Source organism: Corylus avellana, chromosome 9 (genome assembly GCF_965113065.1).
Source record: "Corylus avellana chromosome 9, dhCorAvel1.hap1.2, whole genome shotgun sequence".
Lineage (NCBI taxonomy): Eukaryota > Viridiplantae > Streptophyta > Magnoliopsida > Fagales > Betulaceae > Corylus > Corylus avellana.
This window is the reverse complement of record NC_142498.1, coordinates 17,817,625-17,831,630: the sequence shown is the minus strand read 5'-3', so window position 1 is coordinate 17,831,630 and position 14,006 is coordinate 17,817,625. Positions and strand designations below refer to the sequence as shown.

Genomic DNA, 14,006 nt, shown 5'->3' with positions numbered 1-14,006 from the left:
GACAGGAAGACTGTGGGACCCGCACAGTTTCCTCATCTTTTTATAATTTTAAATAATAATTATTGAAATAACAAAATCTCAACTGTTTAATTTAAAGTTAGTAATTATGATTTCAAAAAATTTAAATGATAAAATATTTAAAAAATTAAAACTTATACTTTTGTTTTTTGTTTTCAACTCAGAATTTCTTTTTCTTTTTATTCTTCCAATTAATGTCGTGGCTAATTAATATTGCTTTTATCCATTAATTATATCAGCTACGAAAGCCTATCAACTATCAAGATCGTGGGCCAAACTATTTCATGGACCAAGCCCGCTAAAGATTGGCCCATGGTCCATGGAGACCTCAAAGAGCCACTTCAACCCATCTCCAAAACCATAACACACGTAGCCCAAACAAACTCAGTTTTTCGCCAAACCAGACACGAACACAGCCCAAAACCATGTTCAAATGTCGTTCAAACACCATAGAACAAGCAAAACATGGGCTAGCCCACCTAAACCAAGTATAAAACATGAGAGAAACTGAAAATAAATCAAAATGCACACGATTTTTGGTTGAGGAAAAGTGAATATTGATTTTGAGAGAGAGAGAGAGAGAGAGATTTCATTGTAAATACTAAAATGATGAGAGGCTATAAATAGTTTATGTTTTCTAATGGATAATTTTCTTTTGATTGAAAAATGTTGTCCATCGACTTACATTTTTTAGAAAACTTTTTATTAGGACCATCCTGATAGCACTCATTTTACAGCCCACAATCAATAACCAACACAAACAAAAACATAAAAAGTACACAAGAATAAGTTGGACCAAAATACACTAGATTTTAGGGTGATAAATCCCTAAAGGGTTAACCTTTCACCTCTAGGTTTTGGTTTTGAATCAAAAAACGAGTTTTGAAGCATTATAAACGGGTTTTGAGACATTAGAAACGAGTTTTGAAGCATCAAAAACAAGTTTCGAAGCATTAGAAACGGGTTTTGAAGCATTATAAATGAGTTTTGAGGCGGGTCACAGCCGGTGGGATTTGAGGTGTTCACTGCCGGCCAGACCCGTGGGTCCGGCCAGACCCACGACATGGGTCCGTGAGTCTGGCCTGGGTCTTGCCGGCAACAGGTTTTTTTACTTTGATTTGGTGTGATTGTTCTCACTTTTATATTTTGTATTTTTCTTAAATTGATGATATGTCACATAGTAATTAGAGACTGCAAAAGGGGTGTTATCAGAATAGACCTGATAGTAGGGGCTCTCTACATTTTTTAGATACACCAAATATTGAAAAAATACGAATTTGTTTTCCGAAAAATGCTAAGCTTACAATTACAACTTGTTGACATGTGTCAACTTGTGATAGGAGATATTTTTAGTGGCTAATATAGTTTCATTCACATGTTAACACGTGTCATCACATTGTAAACAAATTGTGAAAGAATATTGCTTTATCAATTTAAATCGTAATTTTTTTAAAAAATACACTCTCAATCAATACATTTTCTTTGATTTAATTTAAAATTACACTTTTAACGTACAATATTGATAACATATGAAACACAAACCCATGTAATGTTTGGTCGTTAGTACAGGAGATGAAGAAGTGAAGCCGAAATTCAGAGTGAGTGACAACTATTTGGTTTATTTGTCGCATAAAATCATTCTCCGAGAACCACTCTGCCAATCCATTTGACCCTGTAAACCTCATCTAATCTTGGAGACTCTTTGACAATCCAAACATACCCTTTCTCTCTCTCCCTCTCTCTCTCTTGCCTTCCTCTTCGCCTTCTCCATCCTCCATTAATTGCACATATCAATACACAACCCCTCCCTCGATTTCCTCACCACCGCTCCCCATCTTCCCATGGCGGAGCGGGACACACCAATATCTCACGATGAGCATGATGACGACCCGCCTTCATCGGAGCAACCCGAATCAGGAGCCTTCCGCCCCGGCACCTACGTCGTCCAGGTCCCAAAAAACCAAATCTACCGCGTTCCGCCCCCGGAGAACGCCCTTATAGCGGAGCGCCACCGGAACCCCGCCCGCAACAACGACGAAAACAACAACAACAACAGGCGGTGTGGCTGTTGTTCCTTGTGTTCTTGTGTCTCGTCTCTCCTTATTGTACTCCTAATTGTTCTTGGTTTAATAGCTGGCATTGTCTCCGTATTGCTCGGGCCTAAGGATCCTACATTTTACGTTGAACGTGTTGTTTTCAAGGCTAATTCACGTTCTCCGGAGTATGATATCACGTTAAGAGCCAAAAATCCGAACAAATTTGCCGGCATTTTGTACAAGAAAGGTGGCGTTGCTTCCCTCTCTTTCCGGCAACGGGAAATCGGCAGAGGAAACTACCCGACTTTCTTCCAAGACCATAAGAATTCAACGGTATTTGGTATAGTTTTTCGTGGCTCCAACGAGATTATGTTGCCCATGGAGATTGAAAGAAGCGTGAAAAACCGGAAGGCGAAATTGGAAGTTTCTTTCTCTCTGAAGATGGATGTCATGGCACGAATGAGAATTGGGATATTGAAGAGCGGGAGCATGAAATTTGCTGTTGCTTGCGATTTGACGGTGGATACGTTGGCTATTAAGGATACACGTGTCCTGGCGCAGAAATGTCATACGAAACGCCGGCTGCGGTAGATGTGGCGGTGGTGATCGAAGGTTGTGAAAATTAATTAATTCAAAGATCGAATTTTCTTTTATGTATGTATGTATGTATGTATGATTCATACATTTGTTTCCATTGCATGCATGCATGTGTTTTCTCATTGATTGCCTGGTGATGTGAGAAAATAATTGGTGACTTTATTATAAATTTTCCTCAACGTTAACATTTTTGTCAATCTACGTCGTTTGTTTATTAAATTTGTTCACGGCTAACAATGAATTAAGTTGCTGGAAAATCCTATTAACAAGCCAGATTTTAAAATTAAGTCATAATATATCCACAGGCTCTCCTGATCATCAAAGGTATGTAGATTAATATTCTTAAGTACTTTTGTCCATTCTTAAGTTGATTATGATCGAATTCCTCACTGCATGCCATTCTCAAGCTAAAATGTTTTTAGCGTTCAGCTAGCTGAAAATTAGAAAATATATATTTTTTTTTTATATTTTCATTCAATTATATTAACTTAATTATAAATATTATTAATTTTTATTTCACATGTGCATATGAGGCCAATCTGTTTAGAAAATCAAAAGCATTTTCAAATATATATACTCATTTGGAACAGCATTTTTCTGAGAGCAAGAATAACATTTTCTGGTAAAATAAGAATATTATATTCTCCCACCAAATGGTCATATCATATGCAGATACAACCTTCGATCATGCATATATATGAACCATAGAAAAAACACATACGTAAAGATTTCCATATCTCTACTTTATTTCACAAATCAAAAGCCACACCCACAAAACCCCCCAGGTACCCTTCGGTACAACGTACGTAACAAGCAATCGAAGAGATGTGGTAAGTGAATAAAATATAAATAAGGATTACAATCTCAATTATATGAAGAATATTCTATTAAGGAATATAAACCCGATATAAAAATATATATTCTAACAAGAAGGAGGTTTGGTGTAGGTCGAGAATCAAAAGGTTAATAATAGGAAAAATCTTTTCCCAAAAAGGTTTTACATAGTTAATTACATCCAAACAAACGGGCCTTCAACATATGAGAAAAAAATAAAATATAAATTTCTTTTAAATTGATCTGGAAAAAATTTCTTTTAACCTAATCTAGAAGATGATTTTTTTTTTTTTTTTGGAAACATTTTATTTAAAGACCCACTACATAGCCTGCGACGCTACGTCTGTGTAGTGTGTGATATATTCAGGGTTTATGTGCAATTTTCCCATTAACATGCTCTTCAAAAATCTTATTTTGGTTCCATAAAAAAATTTAAACCCATTACATTATTATTTTTTAATTAATACAGACTATACTTACAATTAAGCTACTAATAATTCTTCTTCATAGAAATTTAAGAAAATAATTTATAATAACAAATTCTTAATTATGGGCTTACAGTCCATTTAATTTTAATTAATATTAATACTAGCTAATTGGTCTTAATTACTAATAGGCCTGCACTCTCAAAGCCCATCTACTTGGATTTGCCTAACAATTACTTAACCTCTGTCCTCGGCTAATTAAGATCGGTTTAGGGATATTACAGTCAATCTTGCTCGTGATTAATTGACTTAAAAGTTAAAACAATAAAATTAACAAAATCATATATATATAAAAGAATAATAAAAGAATATATCTGTGAATTGAAATTCCCAAGTGAAATGAAAGCGAAATTTACTCAACACTTTTTGTTTTTAAGGAATATATACTAGATTAATAGTGCCAAGTGGCCGGTTAGATTCCATTCATATTTGTTTCTTGGGCATCCAGAAAACTAGCTATAGCTACTCTCTGCGAAGAATGAGAGAGATTGATTTGTTGTTCGAATAATAGAGATGGCCGGATCGAGGAGAAGAGAAGAGAAGAAATTAGTTTCTTAATCACAAAGTTATTCCCTTTTTATGGGGGGCTTCATTCAAAGATTCATTTCTTTAATCTCCCTTTTATTACCAGCCTAACTCTAGATCTTCTCTTTTTGACAATCTTTATCCACCTAAACTTTGAAAAACCTCTCCATCGATCACATGGGGTTGGCTTCAAAGCATCTCCAAACCCTGATCCCTGATCAGCTGGTTTCATCAACTCTATCTCTCTCTAGCTATATATGATCAAGTGCAAAGAACAATTAATCTAAGAAATGCACCTTTTTTTACCAAAAAAGAAGAAAAAAATAATGGGGTTTTAATAAAAAACAAGAGAATATTAAATGGGACGGACATTCAATGAAGTCTATTATATGTGGATATGGAACTTTGGTCGGTCATTAAATTCTATGGGAGTACTGCTAGTGCTGGTCCATCTTGGAGGCTTCCAATTCCCATGCGAGCAAAAGATCTGTACCAATTATTTTAATTTAATTTACACACAAAGAATATACGCCAAAATAAGAGCAAAGGAACGAAGACAATTTTGTACAATTAATTGTTTGGAAACTTCGGGCATCTTCCTTCCTATGTGTCACGTGTGCCTATAAACATTTTTGTACGTGCACAAATCATGAATCTATTCTCGTTTCTCAATTGTCAAACAACAAAAGGAGTCACCCTCTATCGATGCATTGTATTTGTATATCAATTCAACAATGTCGACTCGATCGTGGGTAATTAAAAAAAAAAAGTATATGGCATTTATAAATTATAATGCAATTCGATTGACATGTACCCTAGCTATGAATTTTTATTATCTAGTCACATTCAATTGTTTTATAATTAACTTAATTAATTACTTTCATCTACGTAATACTTTTTGAGGTGGGCTGGAATTAACTCACGTTAATGGGGTTGATTATTCTCCTATATATATTCTCTCCTCCTTCGATTACAAGCAAACAGAAACAAAAAGACTAATTTTCTTTGATGATATTAAGTGGAATTAATATATGTATATATATAGTAAAAGCTCGACATGGCAATAAGAAAAGGCAAAGTTTATGTAAACAATTAACGTAGCCACAAATATAATGTTTCTGTCGTTTTGCGTACCACCCGGGCCTACGAACACAACCAAACGCTGCTGCTGGTTTTGTTGCAACTTGCAAACCTTGTAGCCTGTAGGATTAGGTTTGGAGCAGCTAGTTTCACTCAACTTTACAAGGGGCCGTTTGAAATCATTCAAAAAAAAAAAAAATTAAAAAATTAATAATAATAAAAGTAGAAAGAAGGAGAAGGTTTTGCTCCATTGGCTGCTTAAGAGCCAACTTTTTGAAAAATAGGGCATTAAGTCATATTATAGTTGTATCACATGCTGGGAACGAGTCTTTCTTGTCTTACGGGCTTCTTTTTAAATATTCTTGAATTCTTTCTTTTATTCATAGAATCATAGTTCATATATAAATGGTTTCCCCTCTCCCTTTCCTAATGTCGTCTCACTACTATTGCTGTTCTATGACAATAATTGCATGTAGAAACTCTAAAACTATATAATAAGGAATTGTTGGAGTATATATATATATATATATATATATATATATAAATGAGGAATAATTAATTAATTAAACTTACGTAGGATAAATTGAAAAAATCGTTTTGATCCCAATGTCTATTAATTAACAAACCAAATATTGTCCCAACCTTATTTCATAATTCATATTAGTAAAGTTATCGACTTTAAAGCCAAATACTATATATTAAGAATTTTGGTAACAAAGTGAAAACTTTTAAAGAACTATTTAAAAGAAAATTACTCTAGGGGACATCAAACCCCAAAGAAATCTACTATATAATAATTGTGTTACAACTAGTCAACTTATAAAACCATACTTTAATTCAGCTTGCAATTACAACCTATATTCACACATCACCACATGCAATGTCTCTAGAATCACTGACCTTCTTCTACAAAAATCTTTTTTACGAATAAATTAACTTTGTTCCCTACGACCCAAAATTCTAAAGGTTAAAGATTTTTCTGTGATTTGAATAATGATAGACAAGGAAATGAATTGGAATTGTTTAGGCTCATGCTTGTTTATATACCTTTCCAAGTATAATGAAAAAATTGTTTGTTGGTCTTATGAAATTCTTGAAGTCATTAGGCTTATAGAGGAGGGGAGAAAACTGAGGTTTTAATTAAGGCTAAGTTAGATAACAATTAATAAATCTATCAACAGCCGGTTGGATTGATCCAAGTTTAAGTTTGATCAATCAAATTTTAGGGTTTCAGCTTTCTATCGAACGAACTTCAAATTAACAAGACTGCAATAAAGGCTCTCAACTTTTTGCATTGCACACTTTCGATTGAACTTGCGATCGAGGCATTTTGAATTAAATTGTTGCATGACTTCAATCGAATCAAGGCGCAATCAAACTTGCATGTGATTGAAGTTTCCAAATATAAGCTATTACAACCCAAATCACCTATTTTGACGTTGGATTAACCGACACGAAAACTTAACATATATAATAATATTAAGTCAAAACTTATATATAAACTTAAGCGTTTGGGGTATTATATATGGTGGTGGCTCGACCATCAATAGGTTTAGCTAGGGATCGCGACCGGGCCGGTTCGATGGCTCTATATGGCTTTTAACCCAACTCAAGCTGAAGAAACATGATCAAGTGACCTTCGTTGACAGTTTGTTTAGATATTTATCTCTTCAACAATAATAGTAATGTAAATAAAGCTAGTCACGACCTCTTTCATAGCTGAAAGAAGATGGTGCATGCGTCCATACACGTACGTACCAAATCAGTCTCAATAGGCTTTTAACTTTTTTTATTTTTTTTGCATTAACGTTACTATCTCACTTGAAAACAAAATAACCTACAAAAATAGATGCCATTTACCTTTGAAAAACAACACACACACATATATATATATATATATATATATATATATATATATATATATATATATATATATATATATATATAAAAGATGTTCAATTGAGATGTCGTTTTAATGGTAATGTGCGACTATTCATAAAACAAACGAAATTACAACTTGCAACAATAATTAGACTTGGCATGTCTTATTCCCCCTTTCATTTTTAGGCCAACTAAATTAACAAAACATAGAGGAGTGGGGTTGATGTGGTCCTTCCCCATTTTCATGGCTAATGCTCTAAGACAACGCCACAACGTTAACTGCCACACAAGTTCACTTGGACTTACGGTCGGTCGGTCCAAAAGAGGATCTTCTACATATCAATGTTTGATCGGGCCTCCCATGACTTTGAGAAAAATCAAATAAATATTTTCTTTTTATTTCATTTTCCCCCTTTGCAATTACAATATTTATTTTGAGTTTCAATTGGTGGCCTCGTGAAGAGTTAAATATTAACCTTGTCAATGTGAACAAGATCATATCCATTTTGAGGACGGCTAGACTTATAAATAAATTTTACAATATGATCGAGAATGTAATAAATTTAACTTTGGAGAAACCCAATCGTATTGTACCACATCATGTTGTAAAATTTACTTTTAAGTCTAACATTTTTCATCCATTTTATATTTGTGTTCCATATAAGATTTTATGAGTGTATATATATTGCATACATTGTCATATCATTTAAAATTTTTTTAAAATACTTTACTCTTTTTTTTTTTTTTTTCCTTTCTTTCTTTCTTTCTATTCAATGCGAGAGTGAGGGAAAGTAACTCCACATGCATTCACGGAAGTATAAGCAGTTTTGCAATCATAATTTCAAAATTTAAAATTTGCAATGTCGGTGTATCATATTTTAGCCTTTAGTAATTTCACCCATTTTGTTGTTAAAGTGCTCAAAATGTCATCCTTTAAAAAACAAAACAGAGTGAAAATTCAAAATAAAAAATTTCCTTCGACGGACCGATGTCGATTTCGTGGGTCACCAAAATTTTCACTTTGGTTTTTATTATTATTATTATTAGTATTTTATTTAAATAAACAAGAGCATTTTGGACATTTTAACAAAAAAATTGGTGAAATTAAAAGGGATTAAAACATTGAATACCGACATTATAAATTTTTTAAATTTCGAAGTTATAATTATAAAACCGTTTATAATTTGGGAAAGTGTAAGTAAAATGTCTTCAATTTTAAATAATATTACAATATATATACCGTTAGATGCCATAAAATCTAATACGGTCCTTCAAATGATTACTCTCTCGATTTCTCGGGTGCCACTCTTTTACCTCTTAAATTACTTTGGCTCTGAGTGCCAATGGAGAGAGAGGGGACAGTCCAAGTGTAACTCAAGTATTTTACAACTGGATAATTTGTGACTGGATAAGATAAGATAAAAAATAAATAAATAAAAATAAAAATCCTAGAACTTTCGGGATAACAGTGATGATTTGTTTGATTATTAAAAATTAGTAATAAATGTAAGGAAATTAAAAATAAAAAATAAATAAAATTGTTTGATTGTGGAAAATATTAGGAATACCAGCTAAAAACTATTGGGTGCTGTGAGGATCTCTCTTGTATTTAGTATTGTGGTCGAAAAAGTACAAGAACCAGAAAAAAGGGTGGTTGTCTTAGTCTGTTAGTGCCGTGAAACCCAGTTTTAAATTGACTACACTGCCCCAGTTGTGACTTGTGCGAGTGAGTGCGCGTGTAGATTTCTACTTTTTTTTTTTTTTTTTCCCTTTCTTTTACTTTTGAGGTTTCTATAAGACCTCTGTTTCTGCTCAATAACTCACAAATCGCTATCTCTGTTTTTCCTCTGTTTCATTCTCTCTCTCTCTCTCTCTCTCTCTCTGTGTCTCTGTTTTTCCTCCTGCAACAGGTTTGCTTGAACCATTTCAATGGGCTTTGATTATTGTCTGTTGCTGGTTTATACGTTCTGATCAGACGTTTATTTGGTGTTCTAAACAGGGTTGAAGTTGAAGATACAGAAAAAATGACAAAACAGAATGTGGAGGTTTCAGACTGCGCATCGCGTATAGGCATGGTTAGGCTGACGCCGTCGAAGTCGCCGCTGTTCTCGCCGGCGGTGCCGGAACCGCCTGCTGCGCTTGGTGGGAATATTGCCATACCCCAAAAGAAGGTCTTGAAGAGGCTTGAAATTAGTGGAGGAGGCGTCAACAACATCAGTGCCTGGGTTGATTCAATTAGAGCTTCCTCCCCAACCCGAATCAAATCTCCGGCTTCTCCGCCGGAAACCGAGGAGCAAAGCTCTTGGACTGTAAGTGTAAATAACGTTACAAACTTACACCCAAGCTAGCTTGTAACATTGCCATATAATTATTAAGCTTGTTTGTTAATTCCCTCTGCAACAGCTCCGCCATCCATCAGCGTTGCAAAAGTTCGAGGAGATTGTATCGGCTTTCAAGGGGAAGCAGGTGGTGATGTTTCTGGATTACGACGGTACCCTCTCTCCGATTGTCGACGACCCAGATCGAGCATTCATGTCGAGAGAGGTTTGTTCATTTTTCTTTACTACTAAATTCATGATTTCCAAACAAGTTCCATGCATTTTGTTAATGTCATTCACATTTTCTCCCCTGCTTCTTTAAACCAGATGAGAGAAGCTTTAAAAGATGTTGCAACATTTTTCCCCACTGCCATCGTGAGCGGGAGGTGCAGGGATAAGGTGCATTTTCTACACAACTAGAAAATTTCAAAAGTTGCCTCCTCCTGTAACTTCCATCTGTGATACTTTTTTTGTAATCAAATTCGCAGGTTTATAGCTTTGTGAGATTATCAGAACTTTTCTATGCGGGTAGCCATGGAATGGACATCAAGGGACCATCCAAACGCCGAAAATGCAACATAGTGAGTTTCAGTGAAGAAAAACAAAACGTTTGTTTCTAGTTCTTTTCGCTGTGTTTTCAAATTTTTGCTGATATTTTTCCGGCTGATTCATTCAGGGAAATCAACCAGTTTTCTTCCAAGCTGCTACTGAGTTTCAGCCCATGATTGATGAGGTTTGTTTCCTTTTACTCCAAGTAAAAAAGCAAACATATATATATATATATATATATATATATATATATATATATATGAAAAGGACAAATTGTGAAATTTTTTTTTTTCCTTCCCAGGTGTACAAAGCCTTGTTAAAGAAAACAAATTCCATCCCAGGAGCTATGGTGGAAAATAATAAGTTTTGCCTGTCCGTACACTTCCGATGTGTTGATGAAAAGGTAACCGAAATCCGGCCCTTCCTCCATTTTTTTTTACTAATATGTATATATAATAATTTATTTATTTTTGGTATCAGAGATGGGCTGCATTAGCAGGTCAAGTGAGGCTGGTGCTCAATGCGTATCCAAAACTAAAACTGACTCAAGGGAGGATGGTAATATTCATTAATAATTACCCATCTTTTTTTAAATAAAAAAAAAAAAAAAAAAGGAAATCCTACAGAAAAAGTAGTTTGGATTTTTGCAGAGGTCAAAGACGACCTGAAAATCTCATATGTTGGTTTAAAAACAGGTGTTAGAGATCCGTCCAACAATCAAATGGGACAAAGGGAAAGCGCTCGAATTCTTGTTGGAGTCACTAGGTGAGCTCGCGTTGAAGCAAATGTTTTCTCTGAGCAACAGCTAGCTAGGCTTGGATCGAATCCCTGAGGGACCAAGATTTGGTCTTATTATCCAATTCTAATATTGTCTTCTGTATATCATGTCTCTCTCTCTCTCTCTCTCTCTCTCTCTCTCTTCAGGATATGCCAATTCTGATGACGTTTTGCCGGTCTACATCGGAGATGATCGAACAGACGAGGATGCATTCAAGGTACGTATCATCATCATCATCATCATCTTCTTCTTATTCTTCTTAATTAATTTCTGCTAATAATCAATTGATATTATATAATTAGGTTTTGCATGATAGAGGACAAGGGTTTGGGATCCTTGTTTCCAGAGTTGCCAAGGAAACATGTGCAACTTATTCGTTGCAAGAACCATCCGAGGCAAGATTATATATTTATTTTTAATTTGTATTTTTTGCATGTTAGCTTAATTAATTAATTATATTTATATTTATATCCTAATTAATTTGCAGGTTAAGGAGTTTTTGGTGCGATTGGTGGAGTGGTGTAGGGGGCGGGAAAGATTAATGTCACACCAAGGATAGTAGGTGGTGTAAACATTTTCGGCAATAATGATCCCATAAGTTTTTTGGTGGGTTCACATTTCGCTGTATGTTTTCACCTTTTTTTTTTTGTTATTTTTTAGTTAGAATAAAAAAAAATATGTATTTTCTTATTTAGAGATTGTACGTAGTTTTATCAAAATGGGAAAAAAGAATTCCTTGGAATTTCGGAAAATTCTTCAAATTCTCTCTCTCTCTTATGCGATGCCCATTTAGTTTCTTTTGAATTGAAGTTGCTTTTTGGTGCAACCATGTACATGCATCATCGGTGCAAACAATTCTTCACGGTTACGTTCACAAGCAAAAGTTTGGACTTTATACGATCCACGTAAATGGGGTGTTTTGCACAGTATCTTAAAAATTTAGTCGGACTGGTTAAACTAAAAAAAAAAAAAAACTCTAAAACAAACATTAGTATCACATGGTGCAACTTAATTAAGAAGAGCTTAATTAGAAAAGCGAATTGAGTAGTATTAAAAAGCTGACCAACTATGCCTAAATAATCATATTAAGAAACAACTACAGCCAATATAGACTCATCTTCTCATTGATAGCCACCAAAACGACATTTTGACAACTAGATCCCATCAATATATACACAATACATCTTCTTCTTCTTTCTTCTTTCTTTTTTCTTTTCTTTTCTTTTTGTTTTTGTCAATATTTGTTATTTTCTAACTTTGGAGTTTGCATTTGCACTTGAAATCATGAAATTTTATTAACAATTAATGCATAGTTTAAAAAAAGGTACAAGCTGATTATAGCAAATTGGTTTTTTATCTTGGAATTAAGAAGGCACACATGTCATGCACATTCTCACATGCACGCACGCACACACTCGAAGAAGACCCATTATTTATATCATTCCCTTAACCATGGAGATCGAGCAATAAGAAAGTTACAATTTTCAGTTACTTCTAATCCAACCACTAGTATTAATTTGTGTATTCTTTTGTGGGAAATCTAACTTACAGTCTCTAAGAGCACTAGCAACAAATCTTTTAAATCTTATTTCATTCCCTAAATGTAAAAAAAATCAAAAAATTCAAAAAAAATAGTTTATTTGAATATAAAAGAAAAAAAAATAGTTTAATTACTTTATTAAAAAAAAAAAAAAAAAAAACTGATGCTAGTACTCGATCTAGACTTCACATTTAATTAGTAGCAGTAATGTCAGCGATGAATTAGTTGGGGGTGGTAGGTAAAAAAAAAAATTGTCCCCTACGTAACCACTAAAATTTTTTGGCCCCTAAACTCTGCCTCTATCCTTGAGCAGTGGGGTTAAAAAAAAAAAAAAAATCGTAAAATATGTTAATGGGCATTAATTCATGATCATGAGGACCACATTTGATTGTGCATTCCCCAGTTATTTTGTTTGCTGTAAAACAAACAAAGAAAATAACTGGATAGAGTACTGTTGTGCAGTCAATAAAGAACATGCAGAATGTGAATTCTTGGACTATTTTACCAAAAAACATTATAGTGAATTCTTGGAGTGAGTGTTTCACCACCTTATGCTGTCGCCAGTCGCATGAAGTGTCTTAAAATCTCAATAATGGAGAGCATCTCTAACAGTTGTAAACAGAGACACAGCATAACACACGCAAACGGGCTCTTTAGCGTTTCTTTTCTTTGCATTCTGATGGACGTTCATATTACATGAAAAAAAAAAAATTAAAAAAAAACATTTTGTTATTTAAAAAATGTGTTAATTTGTTCTCTCGTATTAATTAAGGTTAATTAATATTGAGTAAAGAAACCAAGGAAATAATTAAGCTGTCCATTTTGAATAATTATTCACTTGTTTCTAAATAAAGAGCTAGCTTTCCTAAAATTGGGAGGAATGCTTGACGTGTGTAATCCAACCGTGAATGCAAAAACTCGAAAAATAATCTCTAATTACTGCATTAATTCATGTTCGTACGCATCTTGTACGTCCACTTTTGACAAGTATGCATTATATACGTTACCTTTATATATAATTGCCAATTAACTTAGCTTTTCATTTTGTTGTCAAATTTATAGTTTTTTTATTTTTATTTTTTTTATTTTATGTTTTTCTATATATATATATATCCAATAGTTGATTGTAAGGAATTTGATTGAGAAGTGTCTGTAACTGGGTTGATGTTTGTCAGTCTTTAAATTTGTTATTTTCTTTTTAATAAAGGTGGATTTAATAATTTATGGGCAATATCACATCAGTTCAATTATATAATAATGAGATAACAGTTAGGTATGTAAAATTATTTAGAGAAAAGCCTTGATTATTGGTTACCAACCTATTGAAATACAAGCCATGTAGGTTGATCATATTCTCACTCTAGA

The 14,006-nt window shown here is 33.7% G+C and overlaps 2 protein-coding genes across 2 annotated transcripts; both read left to right on the top strand.

Annotated features, from left to right (window-relative positions):
* The first annotated feature begins 1,831 nt into the window (after positions 1-1,831).
* Positions 1,832-2,795, top strand: LOC132190648 (NDR1/HIN1-like protein 13). Its single transcript, XM_059605688.2, has one exon. It carries the CDS (start codon positions 1,860-1,862, stop codon positions 2,643-2,645), a length of 786 nt encoding a protein of 261 aa, XP_059461671.2. The 5' UTR covers positions 1,832-1,859; the 3' UTR covers positions 2,646-2,795.
* A 6,504-nt stretch (positions 2,796-9,299) lies between these two features.
* Positions 9,300-11,755, top strand: LOC132189957 (putative trehalose-phosphate phosphatase D). Its single transcript, XM_059604814.2, has 12 exons — positions 9,300-9,366; positions 9,456-9,765; positions 9,860-10,000; positions 10,102-10,173; positions 10,263-10,355; positions 10,451-10,507; positions 10,625-10,726; positions 10,804-10,881; positions 11,019-11,088; positions 11,248-11,318; positions 11,404-11,496; positions 11,589-11,755. The coding sequence occupies exons 2-12, from the start codon at positions 9,481-9,483 to the stop codon at positions 11,658-11,660; spliced, it is 1,134 nt and encodes a 377-aa protein (XP_059460797.2). The 5' UTR covers positions 9,300-9,366; positions 9,456-9,480; the 3' UTR covers positions 11,661-11,755.
* The last annotated feature ends 2,251 nt before the right edge of the window (positions 11,756-14,006 follow it).

Coding starts and splice junctions, on each gene's coding strand:
- LOC132189957 (XM_059604814.2), top strand. CDS start 9,481: ATGACAAAACAGAATGTGGAGGTTTCAGACTGCGCATCGCGTATAGGC. Junction 10,727..10,803: donor TCCGATGTGTTGATGAAAAG/GTAACCGAAATC, acceptor TTTTGGTATCAG/AGATGGGCTGCATTAGCAGG. Junction 11,497..11,588: donor CGTTGCAAGAACCATCCGAG/GCAAGATTATAT, acceptor ATTAATTTGCAG/GTTAAGGAGTTTTTGGTGCG.
- LOC132190648 (XM_059605688.2), top strand. CDS start 1,860: ATGGCGGAGCGGGACACACCAATATCTCACGATGAGCATGATGACGAC.